This window comes from Macaca mulatta, chromosome 19 (genome assembly GCF_049350105.2).
Source record: "Macaca mulatta isolate MMU2019108-1 chromosome 19, T2T-MMU8v2.0, whole genome shotgun sequence".
NCBI lineage: Eukaryota > Metazoa > Chordata > Mammalia > Primates > Cercopithecidae > Macaca > Macaca mulatta.
In genome coordinates, this window is record NC_133424.1 from 44,314,512 (window position 1) to 44,333,345 (window position 18,834).

The 18,834-nt window shown below is 47.0% G+C and overlaps 1 protein-coding gene across 1 annotated transcript in view; it reads right to left on the reverse strand.

The window, feature by feature from the left end:
- RHPN2 (rhophilin Rho GTPase binding protein 2) overlaps positions 1–18,834 on the reverse strand; it is an 85,959-nt gene that overhangs the window by 43,186 nt on the left and 23,939 nt on the right. The window contains exon 3 of the mRNA XM_028838610.2: positions 3,747–3,875. Coding sequence (XP_028694443.1) covers positions 3,747–3,875 — 129 coding nt within the window. The remainder of the gene's footprint in view (positions 1–3,746; positions 3,876–18,834) is intronic.

Below are 18,834 nucleotides of genomic sequence, written 5' to 3' on the forward strand. Positions count from 1 at the left end.
CTGTCCAGGCAACAAGAGGAGGAGTAAGCGTCCTGAGCCGAGCTCCAGGACACCCCAGCCCCAATGTGGCACTGACAGCGCCCTCTAGGTGACCTCGGGCCTCCCTGAGTTTTTCATCTGCACCATAAGGTTCTTTCTTTCCCGCCTACCTCCTAGAAGACTGTAAAGATCAACCGTGATAAGAAAGAAACAATCTACTTTGAAAACAGAATAGTGCAGGCTGGGCGTGGTGGCTCACACCTATAATCCCATCACTTTGGGAGGCTGAAGCAGACAGATCACCTGAGGTCAGGAGTTCGAGACCAGCCTGGCCAATATGGTAAAACCCCGTCTCTACTAAAAATACAAAAACTACCTGGGCATGGTGGTGTACACCTGTAATCCCAGCTACTCAGGAGGCTGAGGCAGGAGAATCGCTTCAACTGGGAGGTGGAGGTAGCAGTGAGCCAAGATCACACCATTGCACTCTAGGCCTGGGTGACGGAGCGAGACTCCATCTCAGAAAAAAAAAAAAAAAAAAAGATCAACCATGCAAAGAAAGAAACAATCTACTTTGAAAACAGAAGAGCGCAGGACCCAAATGCATGGTGTCGTGTTGAATCTGCACAGCTCTCCCTCTTCCCAATGACACAAGGCAGTGATTGACCACTCTAGAGCCCAGGGACCACCCCAGGGGCCTTCGGTTCACTCTGTGGGAAGCCCTGTGTTGCATGTCCCTGCTCTTTGGCACAGCAAATGCGAGTGTGGAACGGCCAACATTTATTACCAAAGCTTGGACCCATCTTGCCTCCTCCAGAACTTGAACCTTTTGGACAAAACACTAGAAGTGAACACCAGAGCATAGGCTGGGAGAACCTTCCATTAGCTGTCATATTGACTGGGCATTCAAAACTGCACAGGAGGCCAGGTGTGGTGGCTCATCTTCACCAGTTCCACCCCTTTGGCTCTGTGTTTGCAGGACCATCTCGTGGACACCAGCCTGTTTCCTGAGAAGCCGAGGAATGGTGTGCTGGGGGACAGCAGAGACAAGGAGCCCATGGCCCTGGATGGCACAGTCTATCAGGGGAGCAGTTCCACCTGCATCCTCCAGGAGACCTCCCTGTGATGCTGACTCAGGACGCTGCTTCTGTCAAGACCAGCCTGGCCAACATGGTGAAACCCCGTCTCTACTAAAAATACAAAAAATTAGCTGGGCAAGTTGGCACGTGCCTGTAGTCCCAGCTACTCAAGAGGCTGAGGCAGGAGAATCGCTTGAACCTGGGAGGCAAGGTTGTGGTGAGCTGAGATCGTGCCACTACACTCCAGCCTGGGCGACAGAGAGAGAGACTCCATTTCAAAAAAATAATAAAACGGGGCCGGGCATGGTGGCTCACGCCTGTAATCCCAGCACTTTGGGAAGCCGAGACAGGTGGATCACGAGGTCAGGAGTTCAAGACCAGCCTGGCTAACATGGTGAAACCCCATCTCTACTAAAAATACAAAAAATTAGCCGGGCGTGGTGGCATGTGCCTGTAGTCCCAGCTACTCAGGAGGCTGAGGCAGGAGAATCGCTTGAACCTGGGAGGCAGAGGTTGCAGTGAGCTGAGATCCCGCCACTGCACTCCAGCCTGGGCAACAAAGCAAGACTCTGTCTCAAAAAAATGAATAGAAATAAAAAAATATAAAACAAACAAACAATAAAAACTGTATAGGAGCCCACAGGTAAGCCAGGCATGGGGCGTCACAAAGGGAAGAGCCAGCGAGGTTTCACACACTGATGCTTCCCCTCCAGCTCGGAAACTACCCTGGTGCCCCGCGGAGGACCAGCACCAGGAAACACACATTCCATAGGTGACTCAAGGTTCCCAAATCCAGGGAGCTATTTTCCGACTGAGTTTCCCCCGGGACCCACCTACTTTTTGAGCAGTCTCATGCCCGCACTGAAAAGGCACGTAAACCCTTCTCTGAACTGTCTCAAAGTTATTTCTCCTTAAAAAGAAGCATTTCACTTAGCATTTTGTTTTGTTTTTGTGTTTTGAGACAGGACTTCTTTCTGTTGCCCTTACTGCAGTCTCGACCTCCCTGGCTCAAGTGATCTTCCCACCTCAGCCTTCTGAGTAGCTGGGACTACAGGTGTGCACCACCACGCCTGGCTAATTTTCCTATTTTTTGTAGAGATGGGGTTTCACTATGTTGCCCAGGCTAGCCTCGAACTCCTGGGCTCAAGTGATCCCCCACCTCAGCCTCCTGAAGAGCTGGGATTACAGGCATGAGGCAAGAGGGGCACTTATTTCATAGTTGGATCTCCATTTTTGGAGATGTATTGCAATTCTGAGGGATGGTGGTGTTGGCTTTCATCTTGAAGAAATCGATTCTAAAATTGAGTTATGGAGAATGATACGATAGAGTGCCTTCAAAATTGGCCTAGGGGCCAGGCGCAGTGGCTCACATCTGTAATTCTAGCACTTTGGGAGGCCAAGGTGAGCAGATTACTTGAGACCAGGGGTTCAAGACCAGCCTGGTCAACATGATGAAACCCTGTCTTTCTTTAAAAAAAAAAAAAAAAAAAAAATGCAAAAATTAGCCAAGTGTGATGGTGCACGCCTGTAATCCCAGCTACCCAGATGGCTGAGGCACAAGAATCGCTTGAACCTACAAGGTAGAGATTGCAGTGAGCTGAGATCGTGCCACTGCACTCCAACCTGGGTGAGAGAGGGAGACTCTCTGTCCAAAAAAAAAAAAAAAAAAAAAAAAAGGAAATACAACCTTAAAAGGAGACTGGTATATTACTTTGTTTTAATATGGATTTTTCTGTTTCAGTTTGTCACCTCTAGCTAGGAAATGGACTGCAGTCCAACGTAAGTACAGTGCACAGGATCTCTGTGTGTGCATAGTGGTTTCCCCTTACAGGGTCGATTTTGGCCTTAATCCCAAAAAGTATTTGTATATACTTTTTGTTCCTTGGCAAATAAATGAGGAAATAATTAGCCAACATTGGAAAGGTACTGTCCTAACAATGTCCCTTTAATGTTTCTTAGGAAAATTATGGTGACCCACTAAAATATCCTTGCTCAATGTCTGTTCAGTTGAATTTAATAACATATCTTGTTAATGTTTGCCTGTCTATGAAATGTGACTACGCGGAATTACTGAAAATTAACTATAAAATCAAAGGCATCTAACTTTTAAACTTATCTTGGTTCATCACGTATATTTATACTAGATTTTGTACTGTCTTCATTTTTTGTTTGTTTGTTTGTTCTGAGACACAGTCTCGCTCTGTCAGCCAGGCCGGAGTTGCAGTGGTGTGATCTCGGCTACTGAAACTTCTGACTCCCTGGTTCAAGCAATTCTGCCTCAGCCTCTGAGAAGCCAGGATTATAGGCGTGCACCACCACGTCCGGCTATTTTTTTTATTTTTAGTAGAGACAGGGTTCCACCATGTTGGCCAGGCTGGTCTCGAACTCCTGACCTCAGGTGATCTACCCGCCTCGGCCTCCCAAAGTGTTGGGATTACGGGAATGAGCCACCGTGCCTGGCTTCACAAATGCCTTTTTGTCCAACACTGCAGGTATGTTCCAACAAATGGACTCATTCCTTCCAGTCTAGCACCTCGCTCAACCCCAAACCTGATGGTTCTCTCACTTCTCAAAGTGGGGGCTGCCACACCTAGTCTAGAACCCTATCTGGCCTCTTTGTGCAGCACCCTGGATGCACGCAGGATCTCCGGCTCAGAGGCTTCTGGAAGGTGTGCTGCTCCCACTTACTCTGTGTTCTGATAGACGCCCACCGAGATGTTCAGCCCCTCCAGCTCTTCCTTGAGCATCTGCAGGTCTGAGTTGACGAAGCTCAGCTCCAGCCGCACTTGTTCCCGTACCTTTGGGTTCGTGGCCACTCTGTTCAAACAGAAGAGGGAGAGAAGTGCCCTCAGCCAGGTATCCCAGCTTCTGGGTGAGCAGACCCAATCCCCAGTCCCTGCAGGGAGGATCATGGCACGGCTTGCAGAGGAGGGTCGGGAGTATCCCAGGGACACAGGGCGCCTGCCCAGCTTGCAGCACACCTGCCAGTACGTGGAGCTGGGGACACAGGCAATGACACTGTGAGCTGCAGACATGAACTCTATGACATCCTGCAAAAAATCAGCCTTGAAAAGAGAAAACAAAACTGCTCCCAGCCATGCCCTAAAACACTGTAAGATATCCACTTGAAAAGAAATGAACGATTCCTTTTGGTAGGAGAAATCAAAATAAATAAATATAAAATTTGTTTAAAAAAAAGAAAGAAACGGATAATTAGCTGGGCATGGTGGTGCATGCCTGTAGTCCCAGGCCGGAGGATTGCTTGAGACCAGGAGGTTAATACTGCAGGGGGCTGTGATCACGCCAGCGCACTCCAGCCTGGGTGACAGGGCAAGACACTGTCTCTAAAAACTAAAACAAGATAAAATGAAATAAAATATAAAAATATATACATACAAGATAGAAAGTAAAATAAAATAAATGAATGAGAAAATGAAGGGAGAAGTAATGCTTCCCAATTCATTCTATGAGACTAGTATTAGCAACCCAAACCTAGAAACATATAAATAGGATTATACACCATAACCAAGTGGGATTTATCCCAGGAATGCAAGGTTGGTTTAACATCTGAAAATCAATTAATATATTACATTAACAGAATAAAGGACAAAACACATGGTGACTTCAAAAGACATTGAAAAAACTATGTCACAAAATCCATCCCAGATTCGTAATAAAAATTCTCAACAAAGTAGGAATAAAAAAGAATTCACGAAATCTGATAAAAGATATCTACAAAACCCCACAGTTAACATCACACTTAGTGGTGAATGACTGCTTTCCCATTCTCATCAGGAACAAGGCAAAGATGCCCGCTTTTGCTATTTCTAATCAATGAGGCAAACAAAGAAATTAAAGGCATCCAGATTAGAAAGGAAGAAATAAAACTGTCTTTATTCACAGATGGCATTATCTTATATATAGAAAATCCAATGCATCCATAAAACAAATATTAGTACTAATAAATTTAGGAAGGTCACAGGGTATAATCAATATACAAATATCAATTCTTTTATTTTTTTCTCTAGACAAGGTCTCACTCTGTCACCTAGGCCGGAATGCAATGTCACCATTATGGCTTACTATAGCCTCAACCTCCCAGGCTGAAGCCATCCTCCAGCCTCAGCCTCCCAAGCAGCTGGGCCTACAGGTGCACACCACCATGCTGGCTAATTTTTGTATTTTTTTGCAGAGATGGAGTATCACTATGTTGCCCAGGCTGGTCCAGAAATCCTGGGTTCAAGCAATCTTTCTGCCTCAGCCTCCCAAAGTGCTGGGATTACAGGCACGAGCCACCGTGCCTGGCCAAATCTATTTCTATATACTAGCAATGAACAATCTTGAAATTGAGAAAACCATTCCATTCACAATAGCATCAAAAAGAATAAAATATTCAGGAATAAACAAAAGAATCACAAGACATGTAAACCGAAAACTACAAAACAATGCTGGAAATATAGTAAAAGAAGAGCTATTCCATTGTATAGGAAGGCTCATTATTGTCAACATGTCAAGCCTCCTTAGTTGGTACATTCATTCATTGCAACCTCAATCAAAATCCCACTAACCTTTTTAATAGAAATCGACCAGCTGATCCTAAAATTCATACGGAAATGCAAAAAAAAAAAAAAAAAAAAAAACCTACAATAGGCAAAACAATTTTGAAAAATAAGAACAGAGTTGGAAGACTTATATTGATTTTAAAATTTACTAAGGAGCTGGGCTGGGCATGGTGGCTCACATCTGTAATCCTGGCACTTTGGGAGGCTGAGGTGGGTATATCACCTGAGGTCAGGAGTTCAAGACTAGCCTGGCCAACATGGTGAAACCCCATCTCTACTAAAAACACAAAAAATTAGACAGGCATGGTGGCGGGCGCCTGTAATCCCAGCTACTTGGGAGCCTGAGGCAAGAGAATCCCTTGAACCCAGGAGGCCGAGATTGCCTTGAGCCAAGATCGCACCACTGCACTCTAGCCTGGGCAACAAGAGCAAAACTGCATCTCAAAAAAAAAATAACAAATAGCCGGGCACAGCGGCTCAAGCCTGTAATCCCAGCACTTTGGGAGGCCGAGACGGGCAGATCACGAGGTCAGGAGATCAAGACCATCCTGGCTAACACGGTGAAACCCCATCTCTACTAAAAAATACAACAAACTAGCCAGGCGAGGTGGTGGGCATCTGTAGTCCCAGCTACTCCGGAGGCTGAGGCAGGAGAATGGCATGAACCCGGGAGGCGGAGCTTACAGTGCTGTGAGATCTGGCCACTGCACTCCAGCCTGGGCGACAGAGCGAGACTCTGTCTCCAAAAAAAAAAATTTTTTTAATAAATAAATAAATAATAAAAAATAAACTTACTAAGAAGCCATAGTCATCAAAATAGCGTGGTACCGACATAAAGATAGGCAATGAAACAGAATAAGAGTCCAGGAATAAATGTTTACATTTACATAAGTAAATCTTTATAATTGATTTTGAACAAAAGTGCCAAATCAATTCAATGTGGAAAAGATTATTGTTTCAACAAATAGTGCTAAAGCAGGTTGACATCCATAGGTACGTCAGGGTCCCTAAAACCACCCCCAAAGTTCAATGTTAATCTAGGAGGACTTGCAAAAGCCATGGCTATGGTTTACTACAGCAAAAGACACAAAGCATAATGAGCAAAGGGAAAGGCACATAGGGTGAAATTGGGAGGAGGCCCGGCCCAGACTTCTAGGGGTCCTCTCTCTGTGGAATCCCACAGACCGTGCTTAACTCCCCCAGCAAGGAGTTGTGACAACACACGTAAAATGACATCTACCAGGGAAGCTCAGAGACTCCATGTCCAGGGTTTTCACTGGGGGTTGATAGCATAGGCACCTCTGCCCAGCATGCTCCAAAATTCTGGATTCCCAGAAGGAAAGCAAGTGGTTCCACATAAACCATACCGTTTGTACAAACAGTTCAGGCACAGTGAGTCAATCTTATCAGTCTGGGAATGATGAGAACACTTCTAAAATCGAAGTTTCTAGACACCAGCCAAAGGCCAGTCTTACAAGCAGGGCTTTCTAAGGAGAGCAGTTCTGGGCCTGATAGGTGAACTCTTTTCTGCACAATAGGTAAGAATTAACCTAAATCTAAATGGTACACCATTTACAAACATTGTCCAAACAGGTTATAGACTGCAACAAGAGCTACACCTCTAAAACTTCTAGACGAAAATATAGGACGCAATCTTCGTGACCTTAGGTTGGATAAAATATTCTTAGCTACACACGAAAAGGACAATCCATAAAAGAATAAATCGGGGACAGGCGCAGTGGTTCACGCCTGTAATCCCAGACCAGCCTAGCCAATATGGTGAAACCCCATCTCTACTAAAAATACAAACAAAAAATTAGCTGGGGGTGGTGGCAGGCACCTATAGTCCCAGCTACTTGGGAGGCTGAGGCAGGAGAATCGCTTGAAACAAGGAGGCATAGGCTGCAGTGAGCCGAGATTGCATCCCTGCACTCCAGCCTGGTGACAGAGCAAGACTCTGTCTCAAAAAAAAGAAAAAGAAAAAAGGCGGCCAGGGGCAGTGGCTCGCGCCTGTAATCCCAGCACTTTGGGAGGCCGAGACAGGTGGATCACCTGAGGTTGGGAGTTCGAGACCAGCCTGACCAACATGGTGAAACTCCATCTCTACCAAAAATACAAAATTAACTGGGTGTGGTGGTGCGTGCCTATAATCCCAGATATTCGGGAGGCAGAGGCAGAAGAATCGCCTGAACCCAAGAGGCGGAGGTTGCAATGAGCTGAGATCGCACCACTGCATTCCAGCCTGGGCAACTAGAGCGAAACTCCATCTCAAAAAAAAAAAGAAAATGAAAAGACAAGCCACAGACCGGGAGAAAATACTTTCAAATTATATATCTAACAAAGAATCTGTATCCAGGCTGGATGCAGTGGCTCATGTGTGTAATCCCAGCACTTTGGGAGGCTGAGGAGGGTGGGTCACTTCAGGCCAGGAGCTTGAGACCAGCCTGGCCAACATGGTGAAACCTCATCTCTACTAAAAATACAAAACTTAGCTGGGGGTGGTGGTGCACACCTGTAGACTCAGTCACTCAGGAGGCTGAGGCAGGAGAATTGCTTGAACCCAGGAGGCAGAGGTTATAGTGAGCAGAGACTGTACCACTCTCCTCTAGCCTGGACAACAGAGTGAGACTCCCTCTCAAAAAAAAAAAAAAAAAAGTTTTCAAGCAGAGCTTTTGAAACCTACTCAAAGGCCTTATAGATGCTCCCTCGTGTTATAGATTAGGAATCACCACTAAAATAACAGAAACAGTAACAGCCAGGCTGTAAGCCAGGCCTGTACTGAGCACGTGTTGGTGAACTTTAGACTGGTAGAGAATCATCCTCATTTCACGGATGAGGAAGCCTGAGGTTCATTAGCCAAGAGCTCCCGGCCATCGGGAGAGACTGTGAGTATCTGACCTCTGTCCCTTCCTCTGCTGATGAAAACCCAGCCACCGGTCACCTGATTGCACACGTGCACATTTGGACTCCCCCAGACAATAAGATACTAGAAGCTCAGCTTGGTGAATTTCATCAATTTAGAGATTTGTGTGTGCGTATGGCTATGACACCAGTAAGAATACATTTTAGGCCGGGCACAGTGGCTCACATCTGTAATCCCAGCACTTTGAGAGGCTGAGGCAGGCGGATCACTTGAGGCCAAGAATTCAAGATCAGTCTGGGCCACACGGCAAAACCCTGTCTCTACTAAAAAGACAAAAATTAGCCAGGCGTAGTGGCACATGCCTGTAGTCCCAGCTACTCAGGAGGCTGAGGTATGAGAATCGCTTGAACCCAGGAGATGGAGGTTGCAGTGAGCTGAGACTGCACCACAGTACTCCAGCCCGTGTGACAGAGCGAGACTCCATCACGAAAAATAGAAAAAAGAAATATATTTTACAACTCAGTACATGCATGCACACACACACACAGACACATGCCCCTTCAACAAAAGTCTCACAAAAGTCATAGGCGTGATTCACTCCAGCGTATTCTATTCTACTCTAATAACTTCTTTTAAAAAAAAAAAATCATGTCTGCAATCCTCCAATTCTCTGATTATCAGACACCAACTGGGTATCCAACAATTCAATTCGATTCTGACCCCAGCTCCTGGGGTAAGCACATACCCCACAGAGTAGTGGCCCGGTCCCACAAAGCTGCCCCCATTTTAGGGACCAGTCACACATCCTGGCGGGGGGGAAACCTGTGCTTCTGACTGATGAGCTGTCAATCAAGGGTTCCCACTGCCACCTCCTCAGGTTTGGTAATTCACCAGAACGTCTCCCAGAACATAGGAAAGCAGCTGAAGGACCAGTACTGGTTTATGTTATTCAGTTCGGGAACAGTCAATTGGAAGATGTACACAGGGCAAGTTATGGTGGGAGGGGGTAGGGCTTCCATGTTCTCTCCAGGCACCTCAACATGTTCACCAACCCAGAGGCTCCCTGAACCTCATCGTTTAGGGTTTATTTTACTTTATTTTTATTTTGGGGACCGCGTCTTGTTTTGTCACCCAGGCTGGAGTGCAGTGGTGTGATCACGGCTCACTGTAGCCTCGCCCTCCAGGGCTCAAGTGATCCTCCCACCTCAGCCTCCCAAGTAGCTGGGACTATAGGCGTGTACCACCACACCCAGCTAATTTTTATATTTTTTTCACCATGTTGCCCAGTCTGGTCTCAAACTCCTGGGCTCAAGCAATCCGCCTGCCTCAGCCTTCCAAAGTGCTGGGATTACAGGCATGAGCCACCACGCCCAGCCTTATTTTGTTTTTTGTAGAGATGGTTGGTGTCTTGCTATGTTGCCCAGGCTGGCCTCCACTCCTGGGCTCCTGGGCTTGAGTGATCCTCCCTCACCCTCCTGAGTAGCTGGAACTACAGATATGCACCACTGTGCCTGGCTAATGCAGGTTTTTTTTGTTTTGTTTTTGTTTTGAGACAGAGTCTCGCTCTCTCCCACAGGCTGGAATACAGGCGCACGATCTCAGCTCACTGTAACCTCCACCTCCCAAGTTCAAGTGATTCTCCTGCCTCAGGCTCCCGAGTAGCTGGGATTACAGGCGCCCATCACCATGCCCAGCTAATTTTTGTATTTTTAGTAGAGATGGGGTTTTGCCATGTTGGCCAGGCTGGTCTCGAACTCCTGACCTTAGGTGATCCACCCACCTCGGCTGCCCAAAGTGCTGATTACAGGCGTGAGCCACCGTGCCCGGCCTAATGCAGGGTTTTTAATGGAGGCTTCATTAAGGATAGATGATTAAATCATTGGCCACTAGTGACTGAGCTGGATCTCCAGCCTCTCTCCCCTCTCCAGAGGTCACAGAGGGAGGAGCTGAAAGTTCCAGCCCTCTCACCATGGTTTGGGCTTTCTAGGGATCAGCATCCATTCTAAAGCCTCCCACCAAGAGGGATCTCATTAGCATACAAAAGATACTTTATCACTCAGGAGCTCTGTGCCAGGAACACAGGAACAGGATAAAGACCAAATATTTATCTTTTATTATGCCACAGCAACGCAATGAATTGATGTCATTACACACCACAGGTCACAATCTGCAGCTGTGCTACAAAGAGCTTATTGAGAAAACGACTGATTGTGTAGCTGATAATGTTCACAAGGATTGGGGCAGCGGGAATCCTCCCATCCCTCAGTATCAGGAATGGGTTCATTTCTTCTTACAAATGGGTTTCCTTTTGGCTAGTGAATATAAAATGTGTTCCAAATATATTCCCTTCCTCCTATTGCCTGCCAGGAAGCTCAGAGACAAACCACGACTCACATTTCACAAAGTATATAGGACTTTGTGGCACGCACTAGCCTTACCTCCAGCTAAATCTTTCCTTTATTCTTCTTTCTCTTGCCTTCATATCTTCATTCACTCCTGATTTAAATCTTACATGTTGTATGAATGTGTTAAGGTACTTCAAATCCACTTTGAGGGAAGATAAACAATTATAATTCCTAGAGGACGAGCCTTCTTTCTCTGGGTATTTTTTTCCTGGAACGTGGCATAGCCCTTTCCATATCATGGGGGCACTGAACAAATTTCAGTTCATGGAAGAACAAATGACAGAGTGAAGATTACTCCCTCTGGGCAGTGAGGGAGCTGATTAGTTCTCAGCACCAGAGTAGGTTCAACTTAAATATAAAAACTAAGGCGGGACACGGAGGTTCATACCTGTAATCCCAGCACTCTGGGAGGCCAAGGTAGACAGATCACCTAAAGTCAGGAATTCAAGATCAGCCCGGCCAATATGGTGAAACCCTGTCTCTACTAAAAATACAAAAATTAGCTGGGCATGGTGGTGCATGCCTGCACTCTCAGTTACTCGGGAGGCTGAGGCAGGAGAATCACTTGAACCTGGGAAGCGGAGGTTGCAGTTAGCAGAGATCATGCCACCACACTCCAGCCTGGGCAACAGAGGGAGGCTCCATTTCAAAAAAATAAAAAGTAAAATAGGCCAGGCACAGTGGCTCACGCCTGTAATACTAGCACTTTGGGAGGCCAAGGTGGGCAAATCACCTGAGGTCAAGAGTTGGAGACCAGCCTGACCAACACGGAGAAATCCCGTCTCTACTGAAAATACAAAATTAGCCGGGCGTGGTGGCCGGCACTTGTAATCCCAGCTACTCAGGAGGCTGAGGCAGGAGAATCACTTGAACCCAGGAGGCACAGCTTGCGGTGAGCCGATATCGTGCCATTGCACTCCAGCCTGGGCAACAAGAGGGAAACTCCATCTCAAAAAAGAAAAAAGTAAATAAAATAAAAATAAAAATAAATAAAAACTGAGACCCTAAGAATCCCACCAAAATCCCTGGAGAGCTTCCACATAATGTCAACTCTTTATTTTTCCACCTTTATATATAAATTTGCCATGTCTCCCCCATCCCAGCTTGGCAAAACAGTTTTTGGTGTTTTTTTTTAAATATATTTTTTAATAGAGTCAGGGGTCTCAACATATGCCCAGGCTGGTCTCAAACTGCTAAGACAAAGCAATCCTCTTGCCTCATCCTCCCAAAGTGCTAGGATTATAGGTGTGAGCTATCACGCCTAGCCTGGCAACGATTTTTTATTTAAGATTTGCCACAAGGCCGGGAATGGTGGCTCACGCCTGTAACCCCAACACTTTGGGAGGCCGAGGTGGGCAGATTACGAGGTCAGGAGATCAACACCATCCAGGCTAACATAGTGAAACCCTGTCTCTACTAAAAATACAAAAAATTAGCTGGGCGTGATGGCGGCACCTGTAGTCCCAGCTACACGGGAGGCTGAGGCAGGAGAATGGCGTGAACCCAAGAGGCAGAGCTTGCAGTGAGTAGAGACTGCACCACTGCACTCCAGTCTGGGCAACAGAGCGAGACTCCGTCTCAAAAAAAAAAAAAAAAATACAAAACTTAGCTGGGCATGGTGGCACGCGCCTGTAGTCCCAGCTACTCAGGAGGCTGAGGCAGGAGAATCGCTTGAACCTGGGAGGCAGAGGTTGTAGTGAGCCAACATTATCGCACCACTGCACTCCAGCTTGGGCAATAGAGCTAGACTCCATCTCAAAAAAAAAAAAAAAAAAAAGATTTGCAAGAAAGTCAGGTGAAGTGGGTCATGCCTATGATCCTAGTGCTTTGAGAGATTGAGGCAGGAGGATTGCTTGAGGCTAGGAGTTCAAGACCAGTCGAAGCAACATAGTGAGACCTTGTCTCTAAAACAAATACATTTTTTTATTTTAGTTTAGTTTTCATTTTTGAGACAGAGTCTTGCTCTGTCACCCAGGCTGGAGTGCAGTGGTACGATCTTGGCTCACTGCAACCTCCACCTCCAGGTTCAAGCAATTCTCCTGCCTCAGCCTCCCAAGTAGCTGGGGTTGCAGGTGTGCGCCACCACACCCAGCTAATATTTTGTATTTTTAGTAGAGATGGGGTTTCACCCTGTTGGCCAGGCTGGTCTTGAACTCCTGACCTCAAGTGATCCACCTGCCTCTGCCTCCCAAAGTGCTGAGATTACAGGCATGAGACACCACACCCAGCCAATTTTTGTATTTTTAGTAGAGACAGGGTTTCACCATGTTGCCCAGGCTGGTTTTGAACTCCTGGCCTCAGGTGATTCTTGAGGATCGGCCTCCCAAAGTGCTGGGATTACAGGCTTGAGCCACCACACCTGGCCTAAAAAAAAGGTTTAGATACATTTCCAACAAATCAATGAGTTGCCCTTAAGATGTAGAACTCTTTACGTTGGTCACTGTGAAAACTGTTGGCAGCCAGGCGGGGTCTCAGGGTTGGTTTCTGTAATGCTGACCTTTGGTGCAAACACGATTCAGAAATCAACCCTGGAGTCTGAGCTTCGTTGCTAGCACAGGTGTATGTCAGAGGTGTTCGAAGCAAAGTGACTCCGTTTTGAGTGAGGGCTGGAAAATGAGGCTGAGACTTGTTGGGCTGCATTCTCAGAAAATTAGCCATTCCTAGCCTCTAGATGTTTATAGCAAAGGGAACAAATTAATAATGTTTACTAAAACAGACCCAGACCTGGGAGTGTCCAGATATCCCATGGAGAACAAAGGCATTCCTCAATTTTGCTTTAAAGATAATAATATCGGGCTGGGCGCAGTAGCTCACACCCATAATCCTGAGGCGGGCGGATCACAAGGTCAGGAGATCCAGACCATCCTGGCTAACATGGTGAAAACCGTCTCTACCAAAAATACAAAAAAATTAGCTGGGCGTGGTGGTGCGTGCCTGTAGTCCCAGCTACTTGGGAAGCTGAGGCAGAAGAACGATGTGAACCCGGGAGGCGGAGCTTGCAGTGAGCCGAGATCATGCCACTGCACTCCAGCCTGGGGACAGAGCTAGACTCCATTTCAAAAAAAAAAAAAAAAAGATAATAATATTGATTCTTGCAAAATACAGTAATTAAGAAAATTCTTTTTTTTTTTTTTTGAGACAGAGTCTTGCTCTGTCGCCCAGGCTGGAGTGCAGTGGCACAATCTTAGGAGTCTGAGGCAGGAGGATTACTTGAGGCCAGGAGTTCAAGACCAACCTGGGCAATATAGGGAGACCTCCATCTCTACAAAAAATCTGAAAATGAAAATTAGTTGGGAATGATGGTAAACGCCTATAGTCCCAGCTGCTCAGGAGGCTAAGGCAGGAGGATCACTTGAGCCCAGGAGTCTGAGGCTGCAGTAGGCTAGGATTGCACTGCTACACTCCAGTGTGGGCAACAGAGCAAGACCTTCTCTCAAAAAATAAATAGGCACAGTGGCTCACACCTGTAATCGCAGCACTCTGGGAGACCTAGGCACAAGGATTGCTTGAGTCCTGGAGTTTGAGACCAGCCTGAGCATCATAGGGAGACCCAGTCTCCACAAAAAATTTTTAAAATTGACTGAATGCCAGTCAGGTGTGGTGGCTCATGTCTGTAATCCCAGCACTTTGGGAGGCTGAGGTGGGTGGATCACTTGAGGCCAGAAGTTTGAGAACAGCCTGGACAGCATGGTGAACCCCCTCTCTATTAAAAATATAAAAATTAGCCGGGCAGTGGTGCATGCCTGTAATCCCAGCTACTAGGGAGGCTGAGGCAGGAAAATCACTTGAACCCAGGAGGCAACAGAGCAAGACTCCATCTCAGGGAAAAAAAAAAAAAAAAAATTAGCCTAGTGTGGTGGTACACATCTGTGGAGGCTGAAGCAGGAGGATAGCTTGAGCCCAGAAGGTTGAGGCTGCGGTGAGCTGTGATCATACCACTGAACTCCAGGTTGGACAACACAACAAGACCCTACCTCAAAATGAATAAATATAAAAATTTTATTTATTTATTTATTTATTTATTTATTGAGACAGAGTCTCCCTCTGTCACCCAGGCTGAAGTGCAGTGGCATGATCTCGGCTCACTGCAACCTCCGTCCCCCTGACTCAAGTGATTCTCCTGCCTCAGCCTCCCAAGTAGCTGGGATTACAGGTGCACACCACCACACCCAGCTCATTTTCTTTTCTTTTTGTTAAGAGACAGGTCTCACTCTGTCACTCAGGCTGGAGTACAACGGCGCAATCTTGGCTCACTGCAGCCTGGAACTCCTGGGCTCAGGGGATTCTCCAGCCTCAGCCTCCCGAGTAGCTGGGATTACAGATGTGTACCACCACGCGTGGCTAATTTTTGTATTGTTAGTAGAGACAAGGTTTAACCATGTTGGCCAGGCCGGCCTCAAACTCCTGACCTCAAACGATTTGCCCGCTTCAGCCTCCCAAAGTGCTGTGATTACAGACTTGAGCCACCGCACCTGGCCTAAAAAGTTTTTTTTTTTTTAATAATACATATGTATTTTGCATTCTGTCCCCATTTGTTTTAGTGTAATTTTTTTTCTCCCAAGTCTTTTCATGAAGCTGTCCTTCCAGGAATAAGCACCACATTGACACAGTGACTTGCCACAGCTTCAGCAACCTTATTAGAGCAGCTTAGCCTTAGTCCATCTGATCCCAAATCCCGCTCTGCCAGGGCTTCGGGAGGCTGGAGTGAGGACTGTCCCATCCCCTGCTGAGGTGGCTGCCAGACCGGCAGGACATCTGCTCCCAGCCTCTCGATGGAGGAAGGCGGGCCTTGGAGTTGGTATCAGCCCTAAAGGCTATGGAGGGCCTGCAAACCCCACCAGAGACACACACCTGTCCTCCCACAACTGACAGTGTGAGCTGCCATTAACCTCAAGTCACTCTCATGACAGTCAAGGCCATTCCACGTCACTCCTGACCCAGAATTTCATCACCCCCGTCCAGGGGTCACAAACTAAACTGAAGACCTGAGGGACTTGCTCACCTGGCTCTCAGGGTGTTACTATCCCCTCTCTGAAACGAGTCCCCCGAACTTAAAAATTCAACCATCAGCCAGGCACAGTGGGTCATGCCTGTAATCCAAGCACTTTGGGAGGCTGAGGCAGGCAGATCACTTGAGGTCAGGAGTTTGAGGTCAGCCTGGCCAACATGGCGAAACCTCATCTCTACTAAAAATACAAAAATTAGCCGGGCGTGATGGTGTGTGCTTGTAGTCCCAGCTACTCAAGAGGCTGAGGCAGGAGAATCACACGAACCCGGGAGGCGGAGGTTGCAGTGAGCCGAGATCGCGCCACTGCACTCCAGCCTGGGTGATAGAGCAAGACTCTGTCTCAAAAAGAAAAAAAAAAAAAAAATCCAACAATCAGATTTAAAAAATATATATATATATATATACACACACACACACACATATACACACACACACACATATATATATTCCTAACCTCTCCTGGAAAAAAAAAATTAGAAGATACAGCAACTCTGGCCCTACCCTCCATGAGGCAAACTGCAGTTGCCTCATCCAGAGAGGGCATATGCTGCGCACTTCACCACAGTCCCCACCATTCCCTATTGTCTCACAGCACAGAATCCAGCCCCATTCACTCATATCAAGCCCACCTGAACCCTGTAAACTTCGGAGCAGGTCACTTCTGATCTAGCCCAAAAACTCTCAGCACAACAAGGGAACCTGAAGCCCAGACCGGTTAAATGACCTGCTTTGTTCAAAGAACTAGTTAACTAAAACTAGTTAAAACTAGGCAACCTGTTTTTTCTTTCTTTTTTTTGGATGGAGACTCGCTCTGTTGCCAGGCTGGAGTGCAATGGTGCGATCTCAGCTCACTGCAACCTCCACCTCCCAGGTTCAAACGATTCTCCTGCCTCTAGCCTCCCGAGTAGCTGGGATTACGGGCACGTGCCACCACACCCGGTTAATTTTTTTATTTTTAGTAGAGACGGGGGTCTTACCATGTTGGCCAGGATGGTCTCGATCTCTTGACCTCGTGATCCACCCAACCTCGGCCTCCCAAAATGCTGGGATTACAGATGTGAGCCACCACGCCTGGCCCTGCTTTAAATTTCACAAAGACTGCCTCAATTTCACATGAACTTCATCATGTTTCTACCCTAGCTTTCCTCAAGGGAAGGAAGCTGGAAGAAGATAGAATATTGTCTCTGGTTGAGACAATGAAAAAGTCTCGTTGAAAATGAAACTAAATGAAAAAGTACGGCCAGGCATGGTGGCTCACGCCTGTAATTCCAGCAGTTTGGGAGGCCGAGGCAGGTGGATCACCTGAGGTCAGGAGTTCAAGACCAGCCTGGCCAACACCATGAAACCCCATCTTACTGAAAACACAAAATCTAGCCAGGCATGGTGGCACATGCCTATAATCCCAGCTACTCGGGAGGCTGAGGCACAAGAATCGCTTGAACCCAGGAGGTGGAGGTTGCACAGTGAGCTGGTATCTCAACACTGTACTCCATCCTGGGAGACAGAATGAGACTCTGTCTCAAAAAACAAAACAAAACAAAACAAAAACCTGAAAAAAAGTGCATTTGAAATATTTGATGGCTTCCTAACACAAGTCCAGGAAGCTCATGGACTCCCGGCTCGAATGGATCAGAGAAGGGAAGACTTTGAAGGATCACAAAATCTGGTTTTTCAAGTGCCTGCCTAGCTACAATACCCTCCGACAGCCCTCAGGTAAGGGCTCAGCACCCCCATTTCCATTCCTGCATTTCTGGGGACATTTCCAAACATCTCCCACCCCTATTCCAACGGTTCTACCTTCCTTTAGGTGCTGCGGTAGGACACCTGGGAACCAGAAGACAAACAAAAGGAAAGCAGAGCCTAATTTACAACTGAAACCACCCATGGCCCGCGGGGACAGCCACGTAATGGGTTGCCCAGGGACACTGAGGGGCCACAGCAGAGCTTGGCAAAATGCCCTATTTGTTTTCGGGAAACCGTTGGTGCTTGTTGAGTCAGATTAATAAATACCTTCAGGGTTTCCTCTGACAACATTCTCCAGCAAGAGGCACTTTGAACCTTTAGGCCACTGTGAGAATCATTAACAACCCCCACCCCTACCCCTGCCAACCAAACCACTGCCAGTTTAACAATGAGCTTGAGCCAGGCTCGGGCCTCAGAAAGGGTGACTGCTGGTGTCGTTAAAAGAGAACAAGGCGCACAAAATTGCCCTAGTTCCTGCCTGAGAAACTCCCAAGTTTCCTGCTCACAGGGGCCTCTCCGACCACCCTTTGTCTCTAAGGCTGGTCGCCCTGGGCCAACCTCTATGACATCCAGAGTTCATTATTCCCTAGAAAACATCGCTTCCCTAGGTGATCTGATTTGTTTACTTGCCTATAATGGTGTCCTCCCATCCCCCAACAAGAGAAATCATAAAAGCAGGGCCTCGCCTGATCTTCATGCACCTCAACTGTGCCTGCCACTTAACAGGTGGTTCAATAGCCAGGCACAGGGGCTCACTACTGAAATCCCAGCACTTTGAGAGGCCAAAGCAGGAGGATCACTTGAGGCCAAGAGTTTGAGACCAGCCTGGGCAACATGGTGAAACCCTGTCTCTACTAAAAATTTAAAAAATTCAATTAGCCGGGTGTGCTTGCACATGCCTATAGTCCCAGCTATTTGGGAGGCTGAGGCAGGAGAATCACTTGAACCTGGGAGGCAGAGATTGCAGTGAACTAAGATTGCACCACTGCACTCCAGTCTGGGCAACAAGAGTGAAACTCCGTCTCAAAAAAAGAAAAAGAAGGTGCTCAATGAATCTATGAATAGATAAATCAATTGTTGTCCACTCCTAGGAAAGCCACACAGCATCCAGGCTACCCATCTGCCCCCTCAGCCACAGAGCAGGCCTGTCTAAGGGCCAACCAGAACCCTAGGCCACAAAACACACCACAGCCTT